General features: G+C 52.2%; 1 protein-coding gene across 1 annotated transcript in view; it reads right to left on the bottom strand.

Annotated features, from left to right (window-relative positions):
• MROH2A (maestro heat like repeat family member 2A) overlaps positions 1 to 24,700 on the bottom strand; it is a 49,372-nt gene extending 24,672 nt beyond the window's left edge. Inside the window, exons 1-19 of the mRNA XM_013984614.2 lie at positions 24,625 to 24,700; positions 23,687 to 23,782; positions 23,273 to 23,454; positions 21,056 to 21,187; positions 20,435 to 20,597; positions 18,253 to 18,351; positions 17,504 to 17,655; positions 16,837 to 16,980; positions 15,196 to 15,288; positions 14,893 to 14,971; positions 14,650 to 14,763; positions 11,557 to 11,633; positions 10,532 to 10,651; positions 10,136 to 10,246; positions 7,635 to 7,782; positions 6,228 to 6,268; positions 5,536 to 5,677; positions 5,232 to 5,284; positions 4,773 to 4,880 (exon numbers count right to left, since the gene is read on the bottom strand). Coding sequence (XP_013840068.2) covers positions 4,773 to 4,880; positions 5,232 to 5,284; positions 5,536 to 5,677; positions 6,228 to 6,268; positions 7,635 to 7,782; positions 10,136 to 10,246; positions 10,532 to 10,651; positions 11,557 to 11,633; positions 14,650 to 14,763; positions 14,893 to 14,971; positions 15,196 to 15,288; positions 16,837 to 16,980; positions 17,504 to 17,655; positions 18,253 to 18,351; positions 20,435 to 20,597; positions 21,056 to 21,187; positions 23,273 to 23,454; positions 23,687 to 23,782; positions 24,625 to 24,700 — 2,130 coding nt within the window. The remainder of the gene's footprint in view (positions 1 to 4,772; positions 4,881 to 5,231; positions 5,285 to 5,535; positions 5,678 to 6,227; positions 6,269 to 7,634; positions 7,783 to 10,135; positions 10,247 to 10,531; positions 10,652 to 11,556; positions 11,634 to 14,649; positions 14,764 to 14,892; positions 14,972 to 15,195; positions 15,289 to 16,836; positions 16,981 to 17,503; positions 17,656 to 18,252; positions 18,352 to 20,434; positions 20,598 to 21,055; positions 21,188 to 23,272; positions 23,455 to 23,686; positions 23,783 to 24,624) is intronic.

The raw sequence follows: 25,027 nt of genomic DNA, 5'->3' as shown, positions 1-25,027 counted from the left end.
TCAATCGACACTCCCACCAACAAATCTGAGACTCTCGAGGTGTTATCAGCGGGAGACGGAATGTTCTCGGTTTCACCAGGCGTTTCTTCACTTCAGTATATTCTCATGATCCATTCTTTGAATTTCTGCCTATATTCTTTCCCCATTATTGGATTATCTCACCTAGTTGATTTTTAATTTGTAAGAACTTTGTGCATATATTTGGAAAAATAACAAATGTATGTTGTCTCGTTCCATTTGCACAACAATGCTAGAAGGTAAATGTGTGTTTAGAGATGAGAAAACCAGCAGGAAGGGACAGAACCAGAATTTAAAACCAAGCAGAGTCTGCGGCTCATTTCTTAACTGCCGTGTGGCAGAAGCCCCAGCTGGTGATCGCTCTCAGTTGTCTCCTTCCCCAAGGTCTCATTTCCCCTTTGATTCTATCCATAGCCGTTTCGTTTGTCCACACAGAAAATTTCCATTTTCACAGAGTACAGCTCCTTTCTTGCCTTTGGTCTGTCTTGGTTTCTTTGGATGCATATGAAGGCTTATTCCACGTTAAGACTCTAAAAATACACATCAATATACCCCTCCCGCTGTTCCGTGGTTGTATTTCCTTTGGTACGTGTACAGCTTTGATCTCTTCCAGGAGAACACATCCTTCTTTGCTGTGCTTCTTTTTCAATGTGCTCTCAGCTATTCGCTTACAATTTTTCACTCAGATGAATCTGGACATAGTCTTAAATTCCATAAAACTGTCAAATTCTCACAGTAACTCCTTTTGGGAATTTAGGAGTAAAGTGGATTGCAGATTAACTTGAGAAAAAAGAGGCCCTAAACAACACTGAGCCTTTCTATCCAAGAGCTAGAGATTGTGTCTATTTCCTATCCAGGTTTGTTTCAGCCTTTCTGCTTCTCCTTGCAGTTTGGAGTTCTCCGCTTTGGTTCCACGTATTTTCTTTTATGTTTTCATTTTTTCAATTTTGATTGAAGCAAAGTTGCGTTACAAGGTCGTGATCCTTTTCTGCTGCCCAACAAAGTGATTCAGTTATACATGTGCACACGTCCGTTTTCTTTCCGATTCTTTTCCCACACAGATGATGACAGAATATTGGGCGGTGTTCTCTGCATTATATATTCACTATCTTACGGGATTATATATTTTACCTTGTATTGCTACTTGGAAGAGATCTTTTTTCATTATATTGTATTTTTTTTTTTGTTTATGTTCATATAGGAAAGATCATGATTTCTGCGTATACATTTTGGAAAAGAATGCCTCTTTTCTTGGAGTTCATAAATCTGGAGGATGCGTCAGCCCTTTTGCCCCCACCTGGAGGATGCCAGTCTGAGTGATGAAGAAACTGGAAGAGCCCTGATGAAATTTCTTCAGCCACTGTGTCCAACATTGATTTTTTAAGTTATCTGGGCCATTTACTTACTTCCGTTAAGCTAGATGAGTGATTACAATATGGTTGAATTAAACGCACTTGCATATTATGTACCATATACACGTTTCTTTAAAGTGGGCACCTGATAAGACCTTATACCCACAAATCTATAGCGTTTAGCTACAGAAGATCTACTTTGTTATTCATTATTTTACATCCGCAACTATAAGGGGCACATATCTGAACAAATGCAAAATTCAGTTGACACCTGTAAAGATCTTGTTTTAAACATCTTTATTGAGATATAATTCGTATGCTGTTCCATTAACCCACTTAAAGTTGACAAATGCAGTGGCATGTTCACAAAATTGGGCAGCCATGCTCACAGTCTAGTTGAGAACACTTTCATCACCCCCAAAAGAAACCCCGCACCCACTGGCAGTCCCTCCACACCCCCCGGGTCCCTGGCAACCATTCATCTACCTTCTGTCTCTACAGATTTGCCCATTCGGGAGATTTCAAACAAGTAGAATCATACCATATGTGGTCCTTTGCGTTCCTTTGGTTATTTGTTTGTTTGTTTTTTAGTTTGCCTTTTTAGGGCCACACCCACGGCACATGGAGGTTCCCAGGCTAGGGGTCTAATCAGAGCTGTAGCTGCTGGCCTACGCCACAGCCACAGCCACGCCAGATCCGAGCCACATCGGCAACCTACACCCCAGCTCACCGCAACGCCGGATCCTTAACCCACTGAGTGAGGCCTGGGATCGAACCTGCGTCCTCATGGATACTAGTCAGATTCGTTTCCACTGAGCCATGACGGGAAACTCGCTTTGCATTTCTTTGCATTGGTGTTCCTTTCACTTCGCAAAATGTTCTCAAGGATCATCTTTTTATGTACCATGTATTAGTATTTCATTCTGTTTCACGGCAGAATAATACTCCATTGTATGGCTATAACACATTTTGTTTATCCATTCATCCATTGATGAACATCTGAGTTTTTTCCACTTTTTGGTTATATGAATAACACTGCTGTGAACACTTACGTGCAAGATCTTGTGTGGACATGTATTTTTATTTCTCTTAGGCATACATAGTTAAGAGTGCAATCGCTAGGTCATACGGTAACTCCATATTTCATATTTCAAGGAAATGCCAAACTGTTTTTCAAAAACGCTGCCCCATTTTGTATTCACTCCAAGAATATATAAGGGTTCCAATTTTCCCATATTCATGCCAGCCCTTGTTATATTCAGTCTTTAGCCATTCTTGTGGGTATGGAGTAATATCTTATTGTGGTTTTGTTTTGCATTTCCCTAGCGGTAACAGTATTGAATATTTTTTCATCTGATTACTTGCCATTAGTGTATCTTTTTTGAAGAAATGTCTATTCAGACCGTTTGCCCATTTTTACATTGGCTTATTTGTCATTTTATTATTGAATTTTAGTTCTTTATATGTTCTAGATACAAGTCCCTTATCGGGAACAAGATTTGCAAATACTGCCTCTCATTCTTTACGCTGTTTTCTCACTTTTTTTTTTTTTTTTTTTTTTTTTGGTCTTTTCTAGGGCTGCACCCGTGGTATATGGAGGTTCCCAGGCTAGGGGTCTAATTGGAGCTGTTGCTGCCAGCCTATGCCAGAACCACAGCAACTCGGGATCTGAGCTGTGTCTGCAATCTGCACCATAGCTCACAGCAACGCTGGATCCTTAACCCACTGAGCAAGCCCAGGGATCGAACCTGCAACCTCATGGTTCCTAGTCAGATTCGTTAACCACTGAGCCGTGACTAGAACTCCTCTTCTCTCTTTCTCGATGGTACTGTTTTCAGCATAGGATTTTTTACTAGTTTGGTTTGGTTTGGTTTTTTGTCTTTTTAGGGCCACACCTGCAGCATATGGAAGCTCCCAGGCTAGGGGTCAAGTCAGAGCTACAGCTCCCATACTACACCACAGCCACAGCAACACTGGACCCGAGCCACGTCTGTGACCTACACCACAGCTCAGGGCAACGCCAGATCCTTAACCCACTGAGCAAGGCCAGGGATTGAACTAGCATCCTCATGGATTCTAGTCGTCTTGGTTACCGCTGAACTCCCACAACAGGAACTCCCAGATGTTTTAGTTTTGATGTGCTCACTTTCTCTATTTTTTCTCTCATCACTTGTGCTTTTGGTGTCCTATCTCAGAAGGCTTTGCCCAAGCCAAGGTTTTGAAAATTTCCACCTACGCTTTGTCCTAAGAATTTTATGGTTTTAGCTTTCGTGTTTGGATCTATGATCCATTTTGAGTTAATTTTTGTGTATGTTTTGAGGAACAGGTCCAACTTCATCCTTTCGTAAATGGCTCTGCAGTTTTCCCAGCATCGTTTGTTTAAAAGACTACACTTTCCGCAATGAATAGTCTTGGCACTCTTGCTGAAAATCAATTGACAGTAAATGCGAGGTTTATTTCCAGACTCTCAACTCTATTCCATCAATCTATTATCTATCCCAGTGCCAGTATCACACTGTCTCATTTACTGCAATTGTATAAGAATTCTTGAAGCTACAAAACCTGGGCCCTCCAACGTGGTTCATTTTTAAACCATAACTGTATTGGCTCTTCTGGGCCCCTTACATTTCCAGATGAATTTTAGGACCACCTTGGCCACCTCAGGAGGGAAAAAAAGCCAAATAGGATGATGGTAGGGGTCATACTGAATCTGTAGAGAAACTGGAGAGGGTCACAGCTTAACTATTTTGTCTTCCTGTCCATGAACGTGAATGTTTTCCACTGATTGAGACCTCTGACTTTCAACGATGTTTACAGTTTTTTAAAGACCCCTTCACCATGAAATATGCACATGAGGTGTCATGAGCCAGAAGCTGGATGACCCAGGGGCGAAAAACTAATCAGTGAGATGGGCATGGGGGAGGGGACAGGTGTGCAGCAGGGTTTGGCAGAAGGCATCCTTTCTAGAACTTGGGGGTCCAGCTCCACACCCCAGCTTGCCCACTCCTATTTTCACCTCGGAGCCTTATCGTCTTCCCCCCTTTGGCCTTCTGTGGTTTAGTCATGTCCTCATCCCTTTCACTATCCACCAAAAATCTGTTCCGACGTCTCCTTCCACCTGTTGGCTCAATTATGACAAGGCTTCGGGTGGGGAGTGAAGTGGGAAGAATGGGGAGCTGGTGGTGGAGGAGAGACGCCCAGCTCCAACAAAGCAGGCCCCTAAGGGGAAACAAAGCAAAACAACGTAGGCAGACCCACTGGTCTAGACCAGCCATCTCTCCTCCCGGGACCCTGTAGACAGCCACAGGCACAACTGGTGTCACACCCAGCTGTGACCCTCTCCCGTGCACGATCCCCGGCGTTCCCCTCTCTGTCTGGACGGCCCTGCCCCTGGGGACCAACCTTCTCCAGGGAGGGGCTGTCGAAGCTCTCAATCTGGTTGTTTAGCTCTTTGCTCAGACGCAGGCTCCAGTTGGAACCCCGAGTCTTCTTGAGGGAGTTTCTCAGAAACTGGGGAGGAAGAGGGTGAGTGGGCGGCGCTCCAGGAAGGGGGTGTGACCTTGGGCACTGCTGACCCTCCCTGGCCCCGCCCCCAGTCTCTAGATCACTCCACCCACACGGCTATGTTCTGTGGACTTGGGGAGGGGCGTCGCCCGGCGCTGCTTCCCTGGGTCTCAGTTCCCCAGAAAAGGCTCTCTCCTTCCTGCTGTGGTCACGCTTCTACTCCCCACATCTTCTGATAAAAGGAAAACACGCCCCTTAGGGCCGCCAACCCCGCCTAGAGCCCTCCCCCACCTCCCTGTCTCTGCCCCCCCCCCGCCCCCGACCCCCACTGGCCTCAGCAGGAGGGATCACCTCTACCTGAATCAGCTTATCCTCCCAAGTCTTCTGATTCCAAGTAAACTCAGTATGTTCTGCAGAAAGAAGGGCCACATGGGCTGGTCGCTTCTGCTCTCCACGCCCCCCACCCCGGGGCCTCCTTCTCAGCCCCGCATCAGAGCCCCTCCCAGGACGGGCTCACCACGTGATGCTTTTCCCTCCCCACCTTCCCAAGAGGCTGTGCCAGCCACGTGGAGCCTCGGCTCCTGCTGTCCAGACCATGCGGTCGGTACCCGGCATATACACTGAGGAGGGCTGGTTCAGGAACACGCCCCGGGGCCCTCACCTTCCAGGTACTTGACCAGCAGAGGGATCTCCAGCTCCCACATATCAGCCATGGAGGGTGCGATGCTCTGGCTCAGGGTCCGCAGAAGGTTGAGCATGGCAATCCCGCGACCCTCCCCCTTGTATGGGGAGGACATGAGCACCTGGAGGGCAGGGCAACTCCAGTGGGACCCTGCCCTGCTAGGCAGCCCCACGCCCCTCACTCCCCACCCTGGAGCCTTGCTGTCTATGCTCATAAAGGGAGAGCTGGACGGGATGGGTGGTTTTCAAACAGAGCTCCGAGGATCCCTGGGAGCAGAGCATCCCTGCAAAGGATGCTGCAGGAGGAAGAGGATGAGGGGCAAGACTGTGAGCTCCCCCCACCCCGGATGCCATGGAGCCTGGGTTAGTGTCCAGGGTCACAAGGAGGAGGATCCATGGGTATAGGACTGAGCTGACCCCCAGGGATGGGCAGGCTATTGGCAGTGTCCTAGACGTGCTTTGGGGCCTTTCAAGGCCCAACAGAGAAATCTTGGAGCATGCTGCCCCTCCACACCTACCCAAGAGGGACAACAGGGACCTGGAAAGCTCTGTTCTGCCGAGCATCCAGCTCCCTCCTCTCCCTGGAGGCTCTGGGAATTAGGAGCTCAAAGGACAGACGTGACAGGACACAGCCTTGGCCAGGCCAGGGGACAGCCCATGTGAGCCACTCACCAGGAGACGGGCCAGCAGCTTCTGCGGTGCAGGCAGGTCCACTGAGGAGAAGAAGATGCGACCCCGGCTGAAGCGGCCCCGCTCCCGAGCCCCTGGAGAAACTTTGCCCTGCAAGGTGCTTCCCCAGCAGCGTCCACTTGCCCCCCAGAATGGAAGATGGGCCAGGCGGGAGGACGTTCCATAAAGAATATCATTATAATTGGCTTAAGGGAAGAGGGGAGCCCTAGGGGCCTGGGTCTTAGAAGATGCTGTTTTCAGGACACGCCCACCGTGTAGCAGACACCAGGACCGCAGTGAGGGTGCTTTCCTCCTGCTCTGAATCTTGTTGAGCCAACAATAAGTCGACACCCACTCCTCTCACTTCACAGCCCTCTGCAGCTTTGGGAGGCAATGAGCCCATGAGAAGCAAACTCACAGCACTGGGACCAGTGGGCGAGGGAGGGCCTGGCCTGCTGAGAAGCTGCGGGGGGTGGAGCCCAGGGGAACACCCAGCCCCAGAGGCAGGGTGGAGGCTGAGGAAGACATCGGGGTGGCCTAGCTGGCTGCTCCGAGCAGGCTCCGCCCTTTGCTGCCCCCAGGTCCTGCAAGGGTCCCGGTCACCTCTGGTCGCTGGTTGTGCCCATCTACAAAGCCCCAGGCCCGTGAGAGCAACTTCCTTGGGACAGCAGTGTCACCGGAAGTGGCTCAGCCTAGCCGCTTTCTTGCATATACAGTGTTAATGATGCTCCTTTGTGGGGGCAGGGCAGTGGGGGGTGATTTCAGAGGACTGAAATGGCTCTGAAATTTCAGTCTGGAGGAACTGGATGCGATGGCTCTAGTTCCTCCAGCTGGCTCACAGGGGCCCAGAGAGCTCACACCTGGAGAAGACCTGAGCCAGGATCCCTGCAGGTGAGGCCTGGGCAGGGGGTGTGAGCCCAGGGCAGGGTGGGGGGGTGGGTAGATGTGAGGCAGGCAGCTGCCAGAGAAAGATTGTATAATTTTGTGTTGGTGGTGGTGGTGTTTGTCTTTTTAGGGCCACACTCTCGGCATATGGAGGTTCCCAGGCTAGGGGTCTAATCAGAGCTGCAGCTGCCAGCCTACACCACAGCCACAGCCACAGGGGATCCGAGCCGCATCTGCAACCTACACCACAGCTCACGATAGCACCAGATCCTTAACCCACTGAGCAGGGCCAAGGATTGAACCCACATCCTTATGGATACTAGTTGGGTTTGTTACGCTGAGCCACACGGGAACTCCAGAAGTTTGTACGATCTTGTACGATCTTAACCTCCTCCTACATGGCGAGGGCGGCCTTCAGCCTGGCTGCTTGGACCCTGCAGTGCTCCCCAGAGAAGTGGGAAGGTCCCAAGGCATGGAGCGGCCCAGCTGCCCAGCCCCACCTGCCAGCCCAAGGATGCTGCCCACCATGCCTGCCCTTGCCGGTCGCATTGGCCTCCACGTCCTTGGTGTGAAGCTGGCGTTCTGCCAGGTTTGTGAGGCTGATGCAGATGGGGGTCAAGGCCTCTGTGTAGTCTGTCTCCATGATGTAGCACAGGAGCCTCACCCAGAACTCCTGCAGGGGTGGTGGGTGGGCGCAGAATTAGCCCAGGCATTCAGTGGCCACCTGAGGGGATGGGTCAGGCTCCCCCTACAGTGTCGCATCACCCCCACTTCTCCACAACCTCACCCGGACCCAGTGACTGCCACAGCCCTTACTGGCTCTGTCAAAACCATCCCAGCGGTACCCACCAGACACGGCCGGAAGAGTCAGCTAGTCATGGGCACCCCCCACCCTGTGCCTGCTGGCCTCACCCCAAACCCACACCCATCACATCCTCTTTGACCTCTTGGATCCGCCCTCCAACCCCAAATCCTCTAGAGGGTACCTCGGGCAGAAAACCCAGCCACATTTGTCAATTGTCATGATCAATTCATGTGTCAGCTTGGCAAGTGAAGGTACCCAGTTATCCATCAAACACTAATCTAGATGTGGCCATGAAGGTGTCTGGTAAATCTGATGCAAGTCCAGAATGTAGAAAGGGGATTAATCTGGACAACACCAGTGGACTTCATCCGATCAGTTGAGAGCAAAAAAACAGGTCTCCCTGAGGAAGCAGATTGCCTCAAGGCTGCAGCCTCAGCTGCTGCATGAGTCTCCAGGTCACCAGCCTGCCCTCTAAATTTTAGACTTGGCATCTATCCAGAGAAAACCATGACTCAAGAAGATGCATGTACTCCAATGTTCATGGCAGCACTATATACAATAGGCAAATATGGAAACAACCTTAATGTCCAGAGACACAGGAGTGGATAAAGAAGATGTGGTACATACACAATGGAATATTACTCAGCCATTGAAGGGAATGAAATAACAGCATTTGCAGCAACATGGATGGCCCTAGAAATTATCGTGCTAAGTGAAGTCAGTCAGACAATGAGGTACCAACATCAAATGCTATCACTTACATGTGGAATCTAAAAAAAGGACACAATGAACTTCTTTGCAGAACAGATGCTGACTCACAGACTTAGAAAACCTTATGGTTTCCAAAGGAGAGAGATTGGGGGGTGGGGGGATGCACTGAGAGTTTGAGATGGAAATGCTATAAAATTTGGTTGTGATGATTGTTGTACAACTATAAATGTAATAAAATTCATTGAGTAATTAAAAGAATAAAAAATAAAAAATAGATTTCAGACTTGCCAACCTTCACAATTGCACAAGCCAATTCCTGGAAATAAAGCAAACAATATGCCTCTCTCTCCTGGTTCTATTTCTTGACAGATCCTTAGAGCTGCATCTCTAGCCTCCAACTTCACCCTCCCATCTCCCGTCTCCTCATGTGATCACGGAACACCCCCAGGTAATCCTGGTTCCGCTCAGCCCCATTCCCACCCCTAACTGTTTGGGGTGAGCTCCTGTGCTAACAATTGAAATTGTTTGACTTGTTCTAGCCACCAGGACTAGAATCCCTAGCTCCTGGGGTCCCCCAGGGAGGCAGCATGGTGAACTGGAAAGAGAATTTTAATCCTGGCTCCACTGTTTACCAACTTAGACTCTTGAGCAACTTACTGAGTCCCTGTGAGAGCCAGTTTTCTCATCTACAAAAGCAGGGTAGTAACAATAGACCTTACCTCACAGGGTTGTTGGGATAATTAAATGAGATTCTACATATTGCACATCTAGTATAGCACTTGCTACCTGTAGGTGCCCAATGGATTGTAGTATTATTATTAATATTATTATTATTATTGCTGTAATTAATATAAGCTGCCACTGGATGGGGACCGTCTAGACCATGGCCTCACTTAACAGACCATGACTCCCTCCTTATGCTGTCATGGTAAATTTTTCCTCTCTTATTGCTATGTCACATTGTGTTACAATTAAAAGCTGACACATGTGTTTCCCCTAAAGCCTATGGAAAATCTTAGGGTCATACTGAGCCCTCCCAGGGTATGCCCTGGTGTCTTTCACATTGTAGGAACTCACTGAATATTTGTGGAAGTAAACCACTAAAATCACTTATTTACACACACACACACATGCACACACACACCTAGACTGAATGGGCTTTAAGATAATGAACACATTACCTTAAATGTGTTGACAGATCAACAGTACCTTTGATAAGTCAACTTATTAGGTCAATAAGTCAACTGATACTTATTAGGTCTACCGTGTGCCTTGTGCTGGCATCTGAGGGCACTAATTTCCCATCAAGGGCCTAGATCTTGAAAGACAAGAGCTCAGGTAATTGGAAGATCAGGGCCCCCCTGCCATTCCAGGTAGTGAGAATGGGAGAAGCAAGGCTGCTGAATTCTGAGCCAGCACCATGTCCCCGAGCCCAGGGCAGTGTGGACTCGAGGCATGAGCTCCAGCCATCAGCACAGGCCCAGGGGGCAGGTGGGCGGGGCTCACTCACATTGGTCATCCCACTGACAGAGGAGGTGATGACCCTCACGGTGTCCATGGTGACCTTGTGGACCATCTTCTCCTCCAGGTCCCTCTGGTAACAGCTTTCCCGGTGATTTGTCTGGAACACAGAACCGAGGGGCTTGTCGTGGTCCTGGCTGTGGGTTCCTCACCCCCATGAGGCCTGATGCCTGGAGGCTGACTCTCCAGGAAGCCCAGAGCTGTGCACGTGTTTCAGTATTTCCTAGACTCCTGCAGCTTGCTGTGTGTGTCCAGGTACTCAAGTCGTGAATGGACACGCACGTGGGCTTGCACTGGGCACCCTGAGCAGTATTCTCTCCTCTGCACCACCAGGTGCCTTTCCAAAGTCCAGCTGCTCCATGGTCTGCCCGGCAGGGCCACTCACCAGTTTGTAGGTGGATAAGGTCAGCTGCACGGACACATACTTCAGGCCCCAGCCTTTGATCCTGTCCTGGAAGCCAGACAGGGCCAACTGACTGATGATTCGGAGGATGGCCATTCTCACCTGAAGGGACAGAGGGCAGACACGGCGGGACTTAGCGGTCCGGCATCCGACACCCGATCCTGCCACACGAGACAGCTGGAATTGAGGGTGCTCTGGTCTGGAAGGGGCCTCAGGGACCCCCTGGCTACTGCCCTCTCTGTCCACCATCCGCCCTCATCCAGGGGTCCCACTCCGCAGCACGCCCACCCAGGAGCCTCGTCTGAGCCCTCTGACAGAGACACTAGCACGCCTGTTTCTCTGTAGGCTGCTCTAACCTGGTGTCCCTGAGTGGGGACAACCAGCCTCTTATTCTAGGCACCCAGGGGCTCATATGTGGGGGTGTCCCTCTTCCCTTGAGGTTCTCCAGGTACTGAAGGCAGCTCTGCCCCCGTCTCCAGCCCTGTGCAGACCCCCGTCCCGGATCACCCCTTCCTGAGACCCGAGGGCTCAACAGCATTTCCCCAGGGTCCACGTCCAGAAGCGGAGCTAAACTCAGGCAGCCCTGGCTGCCAAGGAGCTGGAACTGTGGTTTTTAGCCCAGATTTGGAGACTTGCTTTTTCTAATGTGGGAAAGACCTCATAAAACCCCTCGCCAGCCAAGCAGCTTGAGCGGAAGCTGGGTTTGCTCAGCCTCTCCTCCTTCCAGGGTGGTGTCTGAAACCCTTCACTGGAAAACTTCAGGTCCTAGTCAGGGTCTCGGGAGCAGGTCCACAGCTTCCAAGGGCCTCAGGCTCCCCTACAGGGCTGGCGGGGAAGCTGGGCTTGTCATCAAAGGACTTGGCTTGAGGAGGCGGCCAGGGGCTCCACCCACAGAGATGAGGGGAGGGAGGGGTGCCGCTAGTGGGAGAAGGGCCCCCCCCGTGTCCCCCACCTGCCCCCCGCAGAGGCCCTGACGTGCATCCTCTCCTGGGCGCCTGCCCTGTTACCTTGGAGCGGGTATCAGAGAGTGTGTTCTTGACCACCCGGGTGGCCAGGTAGATGGTCCTGATACTCATTCTGGGCTCTGAAAGAGGAAACTGCCTGGAGATCTGCCGGCCGGGGTGGCGAGGCCACATCAGCCACCTTCCATGAGGTCCTGGTCCACATCATGCCTCCCGAGAGCCTGACTCAGGCCCGCAAACTCAGGGGCACTTCCGTCAGAAGCCGCCCTGCCCATATCTCTGTGCTCTCAACACCCAGCCCAGCCCAGCACAGGGGGATGTAGTTTTTATTATGCTTCACTCCCCTGGCTTCTGCTCTGTGTGTGTGTGTGTGTGTCTGTCTGTCTCTCTCTCTCTCTCTCTTTTTTTTTTTTTTTTTTTTTTTTTGCTTTTTGGAGCTGCACCTGTGGCATATGAAAGTTCCCAGGCTGGGGGTCAAATCAGAGCTATAGCTGCTGGCCTACACCACAGCCACAGCAACGCTGGCTCCAAGCCTTGTCTGCAACCTACACCATGGCTCAGGGCAATGCCAGATCCTTAACCCACTGAGCAATGCCAGATATCAAACCCATGTCCTCATGGATCCTAGTCGGGTTTGTTACCGCTGAGCCACAACGGGAACTTCTCTGCGTGTCTCTTTTAAACCTAGTGACTCTTTTTGAGGGCGGGGGTCTCCCCCTAAGAACGCTTTAGTCTCCTCAGCTGGACACACAGTGCTAGACACAGAGCGGACACATGGGGGCTGCAAAGCACAGCTCCAGGGCCAAGCAGCCCAGGTTCAAACTCTCGCTCCAGCACATCCCAGCTGTGTGACTTTGGCTAAATTACCTAACCCCTCTGTGCTCGATTGAAGGAGGAAGATAAAGGGAGGTTAAAAAGAGCAGAGAGAAAGTTCTGGAGAGGTCAGTGTGGATGGAATCACAGTTAGGCACTTGTGCTGATGCTATGCTCAAGGCTAGATGTTACTAGAAGTCAATTCTGGTGGCAGAAAAATAAGAAATGAGCTCAGGGTATAAAGTGGCAGGTATTCAGACCCCAAGGGAGAATATTACAATTTAGAGTTTTTACCTCCAAAATGGAAACCTTTCTTTCTGATTATAAAAACTGTATAGGGGAGTTCCTGTATAGGCTCAGTGGAAATGAATCTGACTAGCATCCTGAGGATGCAGGTTTGATCCCTGGCCTCACTCCGTGGGTTAAGGATCTGGCATTGCTGTGAGCTGTGGTGTAAGTCACAGATGGGACTTGGATCTGGTGTTGCTGTGCCTGTGGCGTAGGCCAGCAACTACAGCTCTGATTCAACCCCTAGCCTGGGAACCTCCATATCCCACAGGTGTGACCCTAAAAAGAAAAACAAACAAAAAAACACCATAGGGAGTTCCCTGGTGGTCTAGTGGTTAGGATTTAGTGCTTTCACTGCTGCAGCCTGGGATTCAGTCTCTGGTCTGGGAACTGAAATCCCACATCAAGCCACTGCATGCTGTGGGCAATAAGTAAATCAATCAATCAATCAATAAAAATAGTATGTGTTCATTGCAAAATTAAAATAAAAGATAACCACTCCTAACAGTTTAGGTGTGACCTTCTAAACCCTTGTATGCATAAATCAACACCAAGATTTCTCTCATATAACGAAGGTCATGCAACATATGCTGTCCCCTACTACACTGTTATAATTTATAGAGGGCAGCTTTTCCATGAAAAAGTTTAGGTGGTATAATATTCCATTGTGTGGCAGTATTATCATTAATTCCACAAATTCCGCAAAAACATGAATCTTTATCCAACTGTCTCCAGACAGTTAACAAAATGTTAGGTTGTTGAGCCCATATTTTGGGCCCCATCCAACTGAGCACCCAAAATGGTTTATCAGTTTACACCCCTGTCAAGGAAGTAGAGGCTGGTTTCTTGTGTTCTAGACCAGCAGAGAGGAGTTCATCATGGCTGAGCGGTAACAAACCCGAATAGGATCCATGAGGATTCGGGTTTGATCTCTGGCCTTGCTCAGTGGGTTGAGGATCCAGTATTGCCACAAGCTGTGGTGTAGGTCGCAGATGCGGTTCAGATCCTTCGTTGCTGTGGCTGTGGTGTAGGCTGGCAGCTGTAGCTCTGATTTGACCCCTAGCCTGGGAATTTCCATATGGCGCAGGTGCAGCCCTAAAAAGCAAAAAAAATAAAAAATAAAAATAGACCAGCAGATAGCAAAGTATAGCCTTAAGGCTAAATCCAGCCCAAAGCCTGTTTTTGTAGATAAATTTTATTAGAACACAGCCACACTCTGCAGTCTATGACTGCTTTTGCTCTACAAATTGCACAATTATGCATACAAATTGCATAATTGTCATAGGCCACGTGGCCTACAAAGCTGAATGTATTTTTGTTATCTGGCCTCTTACAAAAAAATGGCAAGGCCAATTCTAAACATTATCTTTATCATCTCTGGCCATAAGTAAGAAGGGTCTCCCTGTTTCTTAAATTTGCATTTCTTTAAGAGAGAGGTTTAATGTCAACAGATGTGTCTTCACATTCAGTTGTCCAGTTTGTGCACTGCACAAGGACGCTCAGTTGAAGGGCTGAACTGAAGCCACCCACACTCTTTGTAAGTCATGCATGACCACATGCTGCCAGTAGGGGGCATCTTGGTCAAATTCACGCAAAGGTGTTCCCTGAGCTGCTGCTGTTGGGTACAGTATTTCCCTTTGGATATTAAGGACAGGTTTAGGGTTTGGGCTTAGGGATTTAGAATCAGGGCTTCAGACTCAGCTTCCACATGGTCAATGGGGCTTTAGGGCTACGTCTATATGGTAGGCTTTATAGTCAGGCTTTGATTTAGCTTTGGGGGTTATACTAGGATTCAGATAAACAGTTTGCAATTCAGACCCAGGTGGAAGCTGGGGTTCAGGCTTATGGAGAGGGGCGAGGGTGTGGAGGGGGGGACGCAGTGTTGCTTAAGTTCAAGGATAGAAAACATGAAGCAGCTGAGAGCTGTGAGTCCTTGGCCCACCCAGCAGTGTCTGTGGAAGAGGAAATGAAGCAGGTCCAGATGTGGGTGGCCCGGGGCCTCCCCTGACCCCCGCGCACCCTCCTGGCCATGCTCACCATCTGCGCTCACCACCGCCCTAATCAGGTTCAGGGTCCCCACACGGATGGCCTCCTTGCTCATCTCCATTTGGCTGAGGAAGAACTTCATCAGCTCCTTGGGGTAGGAGCGGGCTGCAGGCGGAAGGATGGCTTTAGTCACTCCCGCTGAGCCAGAGCAGCAGGACCAGGCAGCCCTGTCCCCGTGCTCAGAGGGGATGGGACTCCCACGGGGGCTCCCAGGGGACCCTGGGGGAACCTCACCAAGGGCTATGAAGCAGTGTACGATCTCCGTCAGGTTCTGGCTGCTGTACTGCTGCTGGGTGGGGGCCCTGGAGCACACCTGGGGAGGGGACATGCAGGGAGGGTGAGCCAGAAGGCAGCCGGGCAGGGGATGCAGGTGCAGGAGCACCACGGCCTTGCACCCAGCGGGAAGCAGGTGGGCGGGAGACAGGGGCTCCACCACCATCTCGCCCTTGGCCCTGACCCGTCCCGTCACCAGCCGCAGCCCAATTCCCACTGACCCACCCCAAGAATGCCACACCTGGCAGAGCCTGCTGGCCTCACCTGGACGTGCAGCTCTGTGAAGATGGTGTGTAGCTGCATTGGGGGGATAGGGGTGTTGGTGGTGACCGACATTTCCAGGATCTGCCTCAAGACCTGCAGCAAGTGGGAAATGGTGGCAGGTGACCTTCTACCGACTCAAGGTCAAACTCTAGACTTTTGCTACTCAGTGTTTTCCGTGATCTGGATCTATCAGCATCCTCTGGGAGCTAGTTAGAAATGGAACCCACTGTGGCGCAATGGGATCAGCAGCATATCTGCAGCACCATGATGCAGGTTCAATCCTGGCCCAGCACAGTGGGTTAAAGGATCTGGCGTTGCCATAGCTACGGTGTCGTTTGCAACTGTGGCTTAGATTTGATCCCTGGCCCAGGAATTCCATATACCGTGGGGTGGAAAGGAAGGAAGGAAGGAAGGGAGGAAGGAGGGGAGGAACACAGCCGTTCAGGCCCTGCCCAGACCTCTGAATCCAACTCTGCTTCAACCAGCCCCCAGGTGACTCCTGTGCACAGCAAAGCTTGGGCAGTGCTGAGCCAGGGCTACTGAGCATGGCATTCAAGGCCCCTCTCCCCTTTCTCTCCTATTCACCTGGAGGTGAACCCCATCTTTAGACAGAAGGATCTACACGTGGCTCCATCACACTCATTTCTGCACCCAGCTTTACAGCAAAGAGCCACACCTGGTCTGTCGGTGAGACCCTTTCACGGTCCATGTCAGCCTGGGCCATGCCGCCACTCAGAACCTCGCAAAGGCTCCATCTCACCCAGGTTTGAGACTGGCAGGGGTTGAATGGTGTCCCCCCCAAATTCATGTCCACCCAGAACCTCAGAGTGTGACCTGACTTGGAAAGGGGGTCTTTGTGCTATAACTAGTTAAGAATCTGGAGGTGAGATCACCCTGGGTTTAAGGCTGGCCTTAAATCCAATGACAGGTGTCCTTATGAGACGAGGACACAGAGAGCAACACAAAAAAGGCTTGTGAAGACAGAGGGGAGACTGCAGTGACACAATGCCTGGAGCCACCAGAAGCTGGAAGATGCCAGATTCTGCCCTAGAGCCTTCAGAAGGAGCACCGCCTGCCAAGACCTTGAATTTTTGTTGTTGTTGTCGCACCCACGGCATATGGAAGTTCCCAGGCTAGGGGTCGAATTGGAGCTGCAGCTGCCAGCCTACACCACCACCACAGCAACATGGGATCCGAGCTAGATCTGTATGCTACACCACAGCTCATGGCAATACCAGATCCTTAACCCACTGATCAAGGCCAGGGATTGAACCTGTGTCCTCATGGATACTGGTTAGATTCATTTCCGCTGAGCCCAAGACAGGAACTCTCAACACCTTGATTTTGGACTTCTGGCCTCCAGAACCACAAGACCCCAAATTTCTGTTGTTTTAAGCCACCTGCCTCACGGGTCTTTGTTACGCAGCCCTAGGAAATGGGTACAAAGCCCATGCCCTCACCGTGGCCTCCCAGACCCTTCGGGATCTCGTTCTTTCCACCTGCAATGGCAGCATCCATTTCTTAGAGGGCCAATCAAAGCCGGGCCCCATGGCTCCCCCCAGATGCACTCCCCCCGGGATGCATGGGAATCCCAAATACCCCCAGCCTCCAGCCCATGCAGCCGCCCACCCAGCCCCTCACCTGCGTGATGAAGAGCGCCTCCAGGCTGCCCTGGTACTCCGCCAGCAGCAGGGGGATGTAGTCGTACACCTGCTCCCGCAGGTCATCGTTGGGCAGGAGGAGGCTCAGCATGGGCTTCAGGGACTTGATGACCCCCAGCTTCACCTACCACGAGCAGGGTCTCCAGACACCTTGGCCCAGGACCCCCGGCAACCCTAGCCTCTGAATTCAGGACGCGTGGCAGAAGGGACCTGAGAGGTAAAGTCCAGGGGACCCCCAGGTGGGCAGCGAGCCCAGACTGTCCCCCAAGTCCTGGTTCTGTCACTTAGGTGACCTTGGGCAGATACTGAAGCTTTCTGTGTGTGCCTCAGGTTCCTCATTTATGAAACAGTCCAGCAGCCTAGAGTCAGCCTGGAAATCGGTCCCACAGGTAAACTGCTCGGACAGCACCCGGCACACATGTAGCAGGGACCCAACAAAGACCCTCGTCTAGCAATTCCTGGGGCCTTTATCAAGTCGCCTCCCAAGGCACCAGGGCCCACGTGGTTCAGTATCACAAGCTCCCGGCTCTGCCATTAATCAGGCCACCATCTCCCTGGGTCCAAGGGCGTCTCAGCCCTGCCAGCCCCTCAGGCTGGGGAACCGCGACAGGAGACCCAGGAGCTCTCCTGGGCAGGACACGTCTCACCTCGAGGTTGTGGTTCCTCAGCCACACGGTCACGAAATAGCGATACATGGGGAACAGCTTCATGGCAAACTGCTCCTCGGTCATCACGGGGTACACACTGTCCTCCAGGTGCCGCAGGTAAAACTGCACCGTCTCGCAGAAGGTCTCCATGGCTGCCCGTGGGGATGTGCAATGAGCCCAGAGGGGCCAGAGGCGAGACAACGCCTTCCCAGGCCACCGTCTCAGGATGCAGGGCTCATGCACTTCTATAACTAGCTGGTTTCTGAGATGGCCAAAGACGCTGCTGGAAAAATCTCCACCTGCGTCCCTCCCTCTCTGCTCTTCCAACCCCTTCATGGTTCCCTAATTTTTACCCTGTGTGTCCGTGTGTGACAGACCCACTCCAAGGAGGAGCACACAGGTATGACTGGACCCAGCCCTTGAGTCTTAGGTCAAAGGTAGGACCTGGAAAAAGACTCTTTTCACTCACATCCTGGGGATTCCAGGGCAGAGGGCAGCAAAGACATGTGCCCTATTTTTCTCAAGTATTGGAGGTTTGAGCTACAAAAACATTAAGTCATCAAAACCTGGGGCCACGTGGTCCGATGTAAACGGCATCGAAAACCTGCCCGAGTCAAGCCCAACCTGGAGACATTTTCCTGGTCTCCCTCTCCTGTTATTCCCATTGCCTTCTGTCTCCACCTGTTCGCCCCTCCCTCCTCCCCCAGCACCTGGATGGCCAGACCTGCAGGCCCAGGTGGGACACGTACCACTGCAGATCGCCTGACGCATCTTGGCTTCGTTGGCGAGCCTCAGCATCGTGAACACGGTGGCCAGCGTGATGCCCATGTAGGGCATGAACTCAAACACTGTGGGACGGGGGCACGGGTGGAGGATGAGCCCGCACCTCCAGCCACCCCCACCCCGCACAGAGCCAGGGAACCCCCTTTGTGTGGGCAGCCTGAAGCAGATGAGAGGGGAAGGAGGTGGGCCAGAGGGCAGGAGGGGAAAGGGGAGGGGAGGGGGAGGAGGAAGAGAAGGGGAGACGGGATGTGGGCTCCCCTAGAAGCCTCCGGCTCTACGGGTGTCCCCAAAGTTCTGGGATGAAAAATAAGAAACAGAGAGATTGGGTGTGAGGAAGTCAACAAAGGCCACAGGCAGCAGCAGAAGAGAGCAAAGAAGGAAGGAAACTGGGAGATGGGAGAGAAAAAAGAGGCGGTGTCCAGTGACAGACCATCCTAGCCTCCGGCCCTGGCCCCACCAGCTCCTCTTTTCAGAGTCCCCTCTGGGCTGGACCCCATCCCCCGCCACCGCTGCCACTCTTCAGGCTGTGGCTTCGGTGCACACAGGCCGCCCCCCCTTGACCCGAGCCCCTCATTTCTCTCCCCCCTCAGGTCCCCACCGCCTCTCCCGCATCCCCTGCAAGCCGCCTTCTCAGGTGCCCCAGAGGACGGGCCACAATGGCCCCTGTGCCCCTCCCGAGTCCCTCCCTTTCTCAAAGGCCCCAGGACACCACGTGGTCCTCATCTCACCCCTGGTTCGGTTCCCTGGAGAAGTCTTCTCTGATTCGGGGCTTCTCCTGGCTGGAGGCTGGCCCTTTCCCTCCTCTCTCTGCTTTCACTCCGTTGGGGTCAACTACCATGGGCAACACTCTGAGGGCCCCCCCTGGAGGATGAGCCCAGACCTGCCCTCTGACCTCAGCATCACACATCCAGTGCCCCTTGACTCTGCACTTGGACATCTCACAGGGGATGCGAACTCATCACACACGAGAGGAAACATTTGAGCCCCGAGTTCTCTCTCCCCAGTGTTTCCTGTCTCGGGAGACGGAACACGCCGTACACGCAGCTGCTCAGACCTGAAAGCCGGCAGTCCCTTTACCTCTCACACCCAAGCCATCAGCGAGTCCACTGACCACGGCCCTGTCTTGTTGCCCACTTCTGTCCATCAAATGAGTCCCCAGGCTGAGCCACCGTCACCTTTCACACCTCCCATGTCCTCTCCATCCTCACAGCAGCAAGGATGGCCTTTCTGGAAGTTTCATCAGGCAACGCTGCAGCTTCAAATCCTTCCACAGCTCCCTGGGGGCCCTCAAACCAAGTCCAGACCCTTCACCACGACCACCAGGCTCCGCCTACCTCTCGGACCCCCTTTTCCGCCTATCTCCCCTCACTAACTCCAGCCACGGTGACGTCTCAGTTCTCCAGAGGAACCAAGCTTTCTCCTGCCGCAGGGCCTTTGCACACTCTGTGCAGAATGTCTTTCCTCATTTCTGCTTCACAGAAATACTCCTCACTGGATCCTTCAGGTCAGAGCGGAAGTATCGCCACCGCCGTGAGGGCCCCACAGAGATGAGGTCCCCTCCCCACTTCTTGATCTCAAACAGCCACCTGGCTCCTCTCTCCGTAACTACCATCTCATTTTAGGATGATCTGTTTTCTTGTTTCCTGGTTCCCAGTGTTTTTCTCACCTTTGGTCCAGCAGCCCCTGCAAGGCCGGCCTGGAGCAGGTGCTCAGCACAGGTTCGAGGAATGAAAGAGAGGGAGGGAGAAGGGGGGCTGAGCAGACAGAGGACAAGGCAGCCAGAGCAGAGGAGGGGAGAGGTGTGGAGGAGAAGACGGGAATGAAGACATCGGAATGAAGGCAGAAACACAGAGAGAGTCTTAGCAGCTGAGAGAGACAGAGACACACGGACGTGAAAAGGAGGAAGGCCAAGAAAGATAAGAAGAGAGAGGAGTACGAGTTCCGGCTGTGGGGCTGTGGCGCTGCGGGTTAATGATCCCGCTTGTCTCTATAAAGGCACCGGTTCGATCCCTGGCCCGGGAACTTCCATTTAAAAAAAGAAGAGAGATGCGTGGAAGGGGATAGGGGCAGAGACAAGGACAAAGGCCCAGTGGGAGCAGAGGGCAGCCTGAACCGGCCAGACTCAGGGCTGAGGCCCCCGGTGCCTACCGTTGCCATTGGCCAGCTTTGCCAGGGTGAGGATGACAAATTCGTCCGTGAGGCTGAGGGGCTTGAGGTGGTGCTGCAGCTCATACATGACCAGGCTGAAGTGGTTCCGGGACAGGGCCACCAGGGTGTCACTGGCCACCTCTGCCCTCAGGTAGCCCTCCATCTGCAGGGGGCAGGTGAGGGACATGTGGTGTCACCAGCAGCTGCTGCTCCCCAGCTGCTCCATTACCCCTGGGTCCCCTCAGACACGCTCAGCCTTTTTTTTTTTTTTTTTTGTCTTTTTAGGGCCACACCCGTGGCATATGGAGGTTCCCAGGCTAGGGATCTAATCAGAGCTGTGGCCCCCGGCCTACACCACAGCCACAGCAACACAGGATCCAAGCTGCATCTGCAATCTACACCACAGCTCACGTCTACGCTGTATCCCCAAACCACTGAGTGAGGCCAGGGACTGAACCTGTGTCCTCATGGATGCTAATTGGGTTCATTAACATCCGAACGGCGATGGGAACGCCACTCAGCCTATTCTAGTCCCTTGAGGTAACCGGACAAGGGCCTCGCTGACCAAGACCCAGCCCCTGGGTTGGCAGAGGGCAGGGCACCAGCCCAGGGCTCTTCTACCTCCAGGATGTCCCTCATCTCCCTGGACGCGATGGCCACCAGCCTCTGGACGCAGCGCTCCTCCAGCTCCCCCTCCTGCTGGATGATCTCCTGCAGGATGCTGTAAATGTTGATTTTGCGCTGAGTAGAAATCTGGGAAACAAGCATGGCGGGAGGGAGGGTCCTGGCGGGGACAGCACGGCTGGGACGGAGCCAGCCCTGCCTGAGCACACAAACCCACCCCCTTCTCCCTCCCACCAGCCCTCCTCCTAGATACTGGTGAGATTGTGATTTTTAATGGGAACCTGGTCTTCGTCCAATTTCTGGCACAGAGCCACCAAGGGATAAGAGGGACAAAGGTGCCTTTTGTTACATTAATGAGACGAATTTTGGGCCACGCCGAAGAAAGGGGACTGCTGGGCAGGAGAACCAATCATGGGATTAGAGGGCTGGAACGTTCTTTCCCACCACTTGACCTTCACCGAGGAGAGAGGGGCTGGAAGTTGAATTGATAGCCAATGGCCAGTGATTTAACCAACTGTACCTCTGTAATGAGGCCTCCTCCATAAATACCCAAAAGGACGGGGTTCCTAGAGCTTCCAGGTTGGTGCACACAGAGATGCGGGGAGAGTGGGGTGCCCGGAGACAGCATGGAAGCTTCGTGCCCTTTCCCATCACCCTTGCCCTCTGCATCTCTTCCATCTGGGTGTACCTGAGTTAAATCCTCTTACAATAAACTGGAGATCCAGTAAATAAAACGTTTCTCTGCATTCTGTGAGCCGCTCTAGGAAATTAATGGACCCCAAGGAAAGGATCATGAGGACTCCAATCTATAGCCAGTTGGCCAGACTTACGATTGGCATCTGAAGTGGGGCCAGAAGGGAGGGCTCTTAACAGGCGGAGCCCTTAACCTGTGGGATCTGACACTATCTCCACGCAGACAGTGTCAGAATTGAGGTGAACTGGACGACACCCAGCTGGTGTCGGAGAATGACTTGACGGTGTAGCGGAAAAAACCCACACATTGCAATTGGATGCAGAATGATGAATACCCCATCTGGCAGGTGCAGCCACCATCCTTAAACCGCCCAAGACTCTGACCCCAACTCCACCACCTCCACCTCCTCCCCCTCTCCTCCTCCTGTGGAGTCGAGCTCATTCAGCTGGCCCTGCAGGGTGGCCTGCGAATCCACCCTCTTCTCATTATTTTCAGCCCAGCGTACTCAGATAGGCGGGTGTCAGGCAGTCAGCACAGGGTCACCCCGATCCACCCCCAGAGAAGCCACAATCAACACTCCTGCTCACATTTCCCCCTCAAGCCCTCTGCCTCCCTCCTAATCCTGGTGCTTCCTTGTGTGACTGCTCGGCATGGCAGCCCCTGCCTCTTGGCATCTGTGAGTTAGTAACAAACTCTCTTTTCACCTCCTGGGCTGTTGGTCTCACTATACCTGACTAATAGCAGAGCCTACATTTAAAAAGTCTGTTTTGCAAATCCCTTGCCTCTGCTCCCAGACTCCAACACACTTTCCTCGTGGCTGTCACATGTCTTTCTATAAAATAAAGCTTGTCATAAAGAATTCCTACAAGGAAACCCTTTGCTACCCACCCCCAAAGTCTAAAAGATATTCTACAGTTCAGGAGAGCTGGAAGAGTGGTCTCCAGTGGAGGAGTAGCAGCAGCACTCCCAGAAGCTCATCTAGAAATGCTGACCCCTGGGCCCTGCCCCATACCTACCGAATCAGAAATTCTCACCATGGTCCCCAGATCTGAGTTTTAACAAGCGCTCAGAGGGTGCTGATGCTCTGGTCCAAACTCTACCCTGTCCTACAAGGTCCACCACAATCTCAGTTACCTGTCCATCACTCCCGTCAACACCCTCTACTGCAGCCTCTGCCCCAGTAAAGAGTCTCCCCACTGGCCAAGCGCCCCTGCACCCTGTGTCTGGTGTGTCTCTGCCCTGCCCCACATCTACCTGCTCCACATCCTTATAACTCAGCTCACCTGCTCTAGGGCCATGACTCCCAAGCCCACTGTCAGAACACAGAGGATCGTGGAGACCATGTGAGAGCCCCAGACCCCAGCTAGTCCTCGAGAAATGGGAACTTCACAGTCTTGCCCATCTCTGTACCCCAGCACCTCACCCCACATCCACGAACATGTGCTGAGCAGTGGGTGGACACATAAGCAGTCACAGGTGGCCGGGCTCATAGGAGCAGCTGTGGGGGGAGGAGGCCTCACCTCGGGCACCTGCAGGCAGCGGATAAGAGCGTTCATCACCACAGAGGGCTCGGTGGTGGCCTTCTCCGTGATGATCACCGAGGCCAGCATCTTCCGCATGTCAAGTCCTGCCCCGGCAGTGTCTGTTTTCACTGATTCGCCGTCCATGATGTTGAGGAGGTTTGAGACCTGTTGAAAGGTACCTGGGACAAAGATGGCACAGGGGTGATACCAAGGTGACCAGTAAAAGGGGTGACCCTTGTGCCCTGGTCATCCTGACCCCTGCCCGGCTCTAGCTCCACCTGTGGTATGACTGGGCAGGAACTTACTGTCCACTGTACAGATGGAGGGACTGAGACCTTGGCTGGGACTTGCTCTCCAGGAGTCAGTGGCTAAAATGAGGCAGGAGAGCAGGGAAGGGGGTGACTTTCTTACCATTGTCTTCTGGTTCCAGAGGTTCTAGCTCCTCTGTTTCCTCTGATGGGTCCTCACTTGATTCTATGGCTGCTTCTGCCATCTCTTCCTCAAACTCTTTTGAAAATAAGATTTATAAAGTTCCTGGTGTGTTGACACAACCTAAGATGACCCCCAAGGAGTCATACCCTGCATAACTGCACCCCCTGGAGTGTGGGAAGAACCCATGGCTTGGTTAACCCCATATTCTATCCAACAGAATAAAACAAATGTGATGGGAACCTCCCATGATGGATGACTGCCAAGGTCACACTGTGTCATTTAAGACTCCATCTGTGCACACTAGAGAGAGATTCTCATGCTGGTCTTGGAAAGTAAGCAGCCATGATGTAAACTGCCAATGGAGGGGGCCATGTTGGAAGGAACTGAGGGCCCCAGTCCCACAGCCACAAGGAACTGGATGCTGCCAACAACCACATGAGCTTTGAAGAGGACAGCGCTCCAGAAGGGACACAGCCTAGCCAACCTCTTGAGTGTAACCTAGGAGACCCTAAGCAAATGACCCTGTTAAGCTGTGCCCGGACTCCTGACCTTGCAAACTGTGAGATGATAAATGGGTATTGTTTTAAGCCACTATGTTTGGTAGTTTGTCATAAGGTGATAGACAACTACTCGACTAAGAAGTACCTTTCCTCCCCCTTTTTTTGGCCACTGAAAACTAATGATTAATGAGAAATCAACCTCAGCAGTTCTCATCACTCTTCTCAAGGGGCTCTCTCAACATCAGTAGTTTGGGAAGGGCTAACAAACACAGATGTCACCATGGAGGATGAAGAGCTCCCAGATCCTTTCTCCCCTCGTCCCAGGTCCTCAAACGCCATCCCAGTGCCCTTCACCACCCTGTGCTCCCTTCCGCTTGGAAATCCTTTAAGGAGCCAGTCTGAGACCTCAGTACTCACCTTTTTTCAGAATCCTTTCCTGGATGGAACAAAAACACACCACAAGAAAAAGCTCTGTTCTCTGCTTGATACACATCAATGGGAATATGGACACAGGTGGGATGGGTTGACCAAGAAATGAGAACTTTGGGCTCCTCAGTCGTAACTCAGAAGGGGAGTTACGGGTCCCCTGGCAGGGTGGGAGGGTTTCATTAGAATCATCACCGTTGGGTCCTAGGCCCTTGGAACTCTCAGGTCAACTGCCTCCTTGAGCTGTATGAACCCAAGGCCTTGAGGAGTGCACAGCACCATGTGTGTTTAAAAACCCGTATTATTTTGTCATTCAGCATTTCTGTCACTCGAGAGTGTGGTGAGATATGGCGGCCTGTTTGTAGAAAGGAAATTGGAGGGATGGGGTGATTCA

This window comes from Sus scrofa, chromosome 15 (assembly GCF_000003025.6).
Source record: "Sus scrofa isolate TJ Tabasco breed Duroc chromosome 15, Sscrofa11.1, whole genome shotgun sequence".
Classification (NCBI taxonomy): Eukaryota; Metazoa; Chordata; class Mammalia; order Artiodactyla; family Suidae; genus Sus; species Sus scrofa.
The sequence above is the reverse complement of the archived record's forward strand: the minus strand, read 5'-3'. Positions and strand labels throughout refer to the sequence as shown.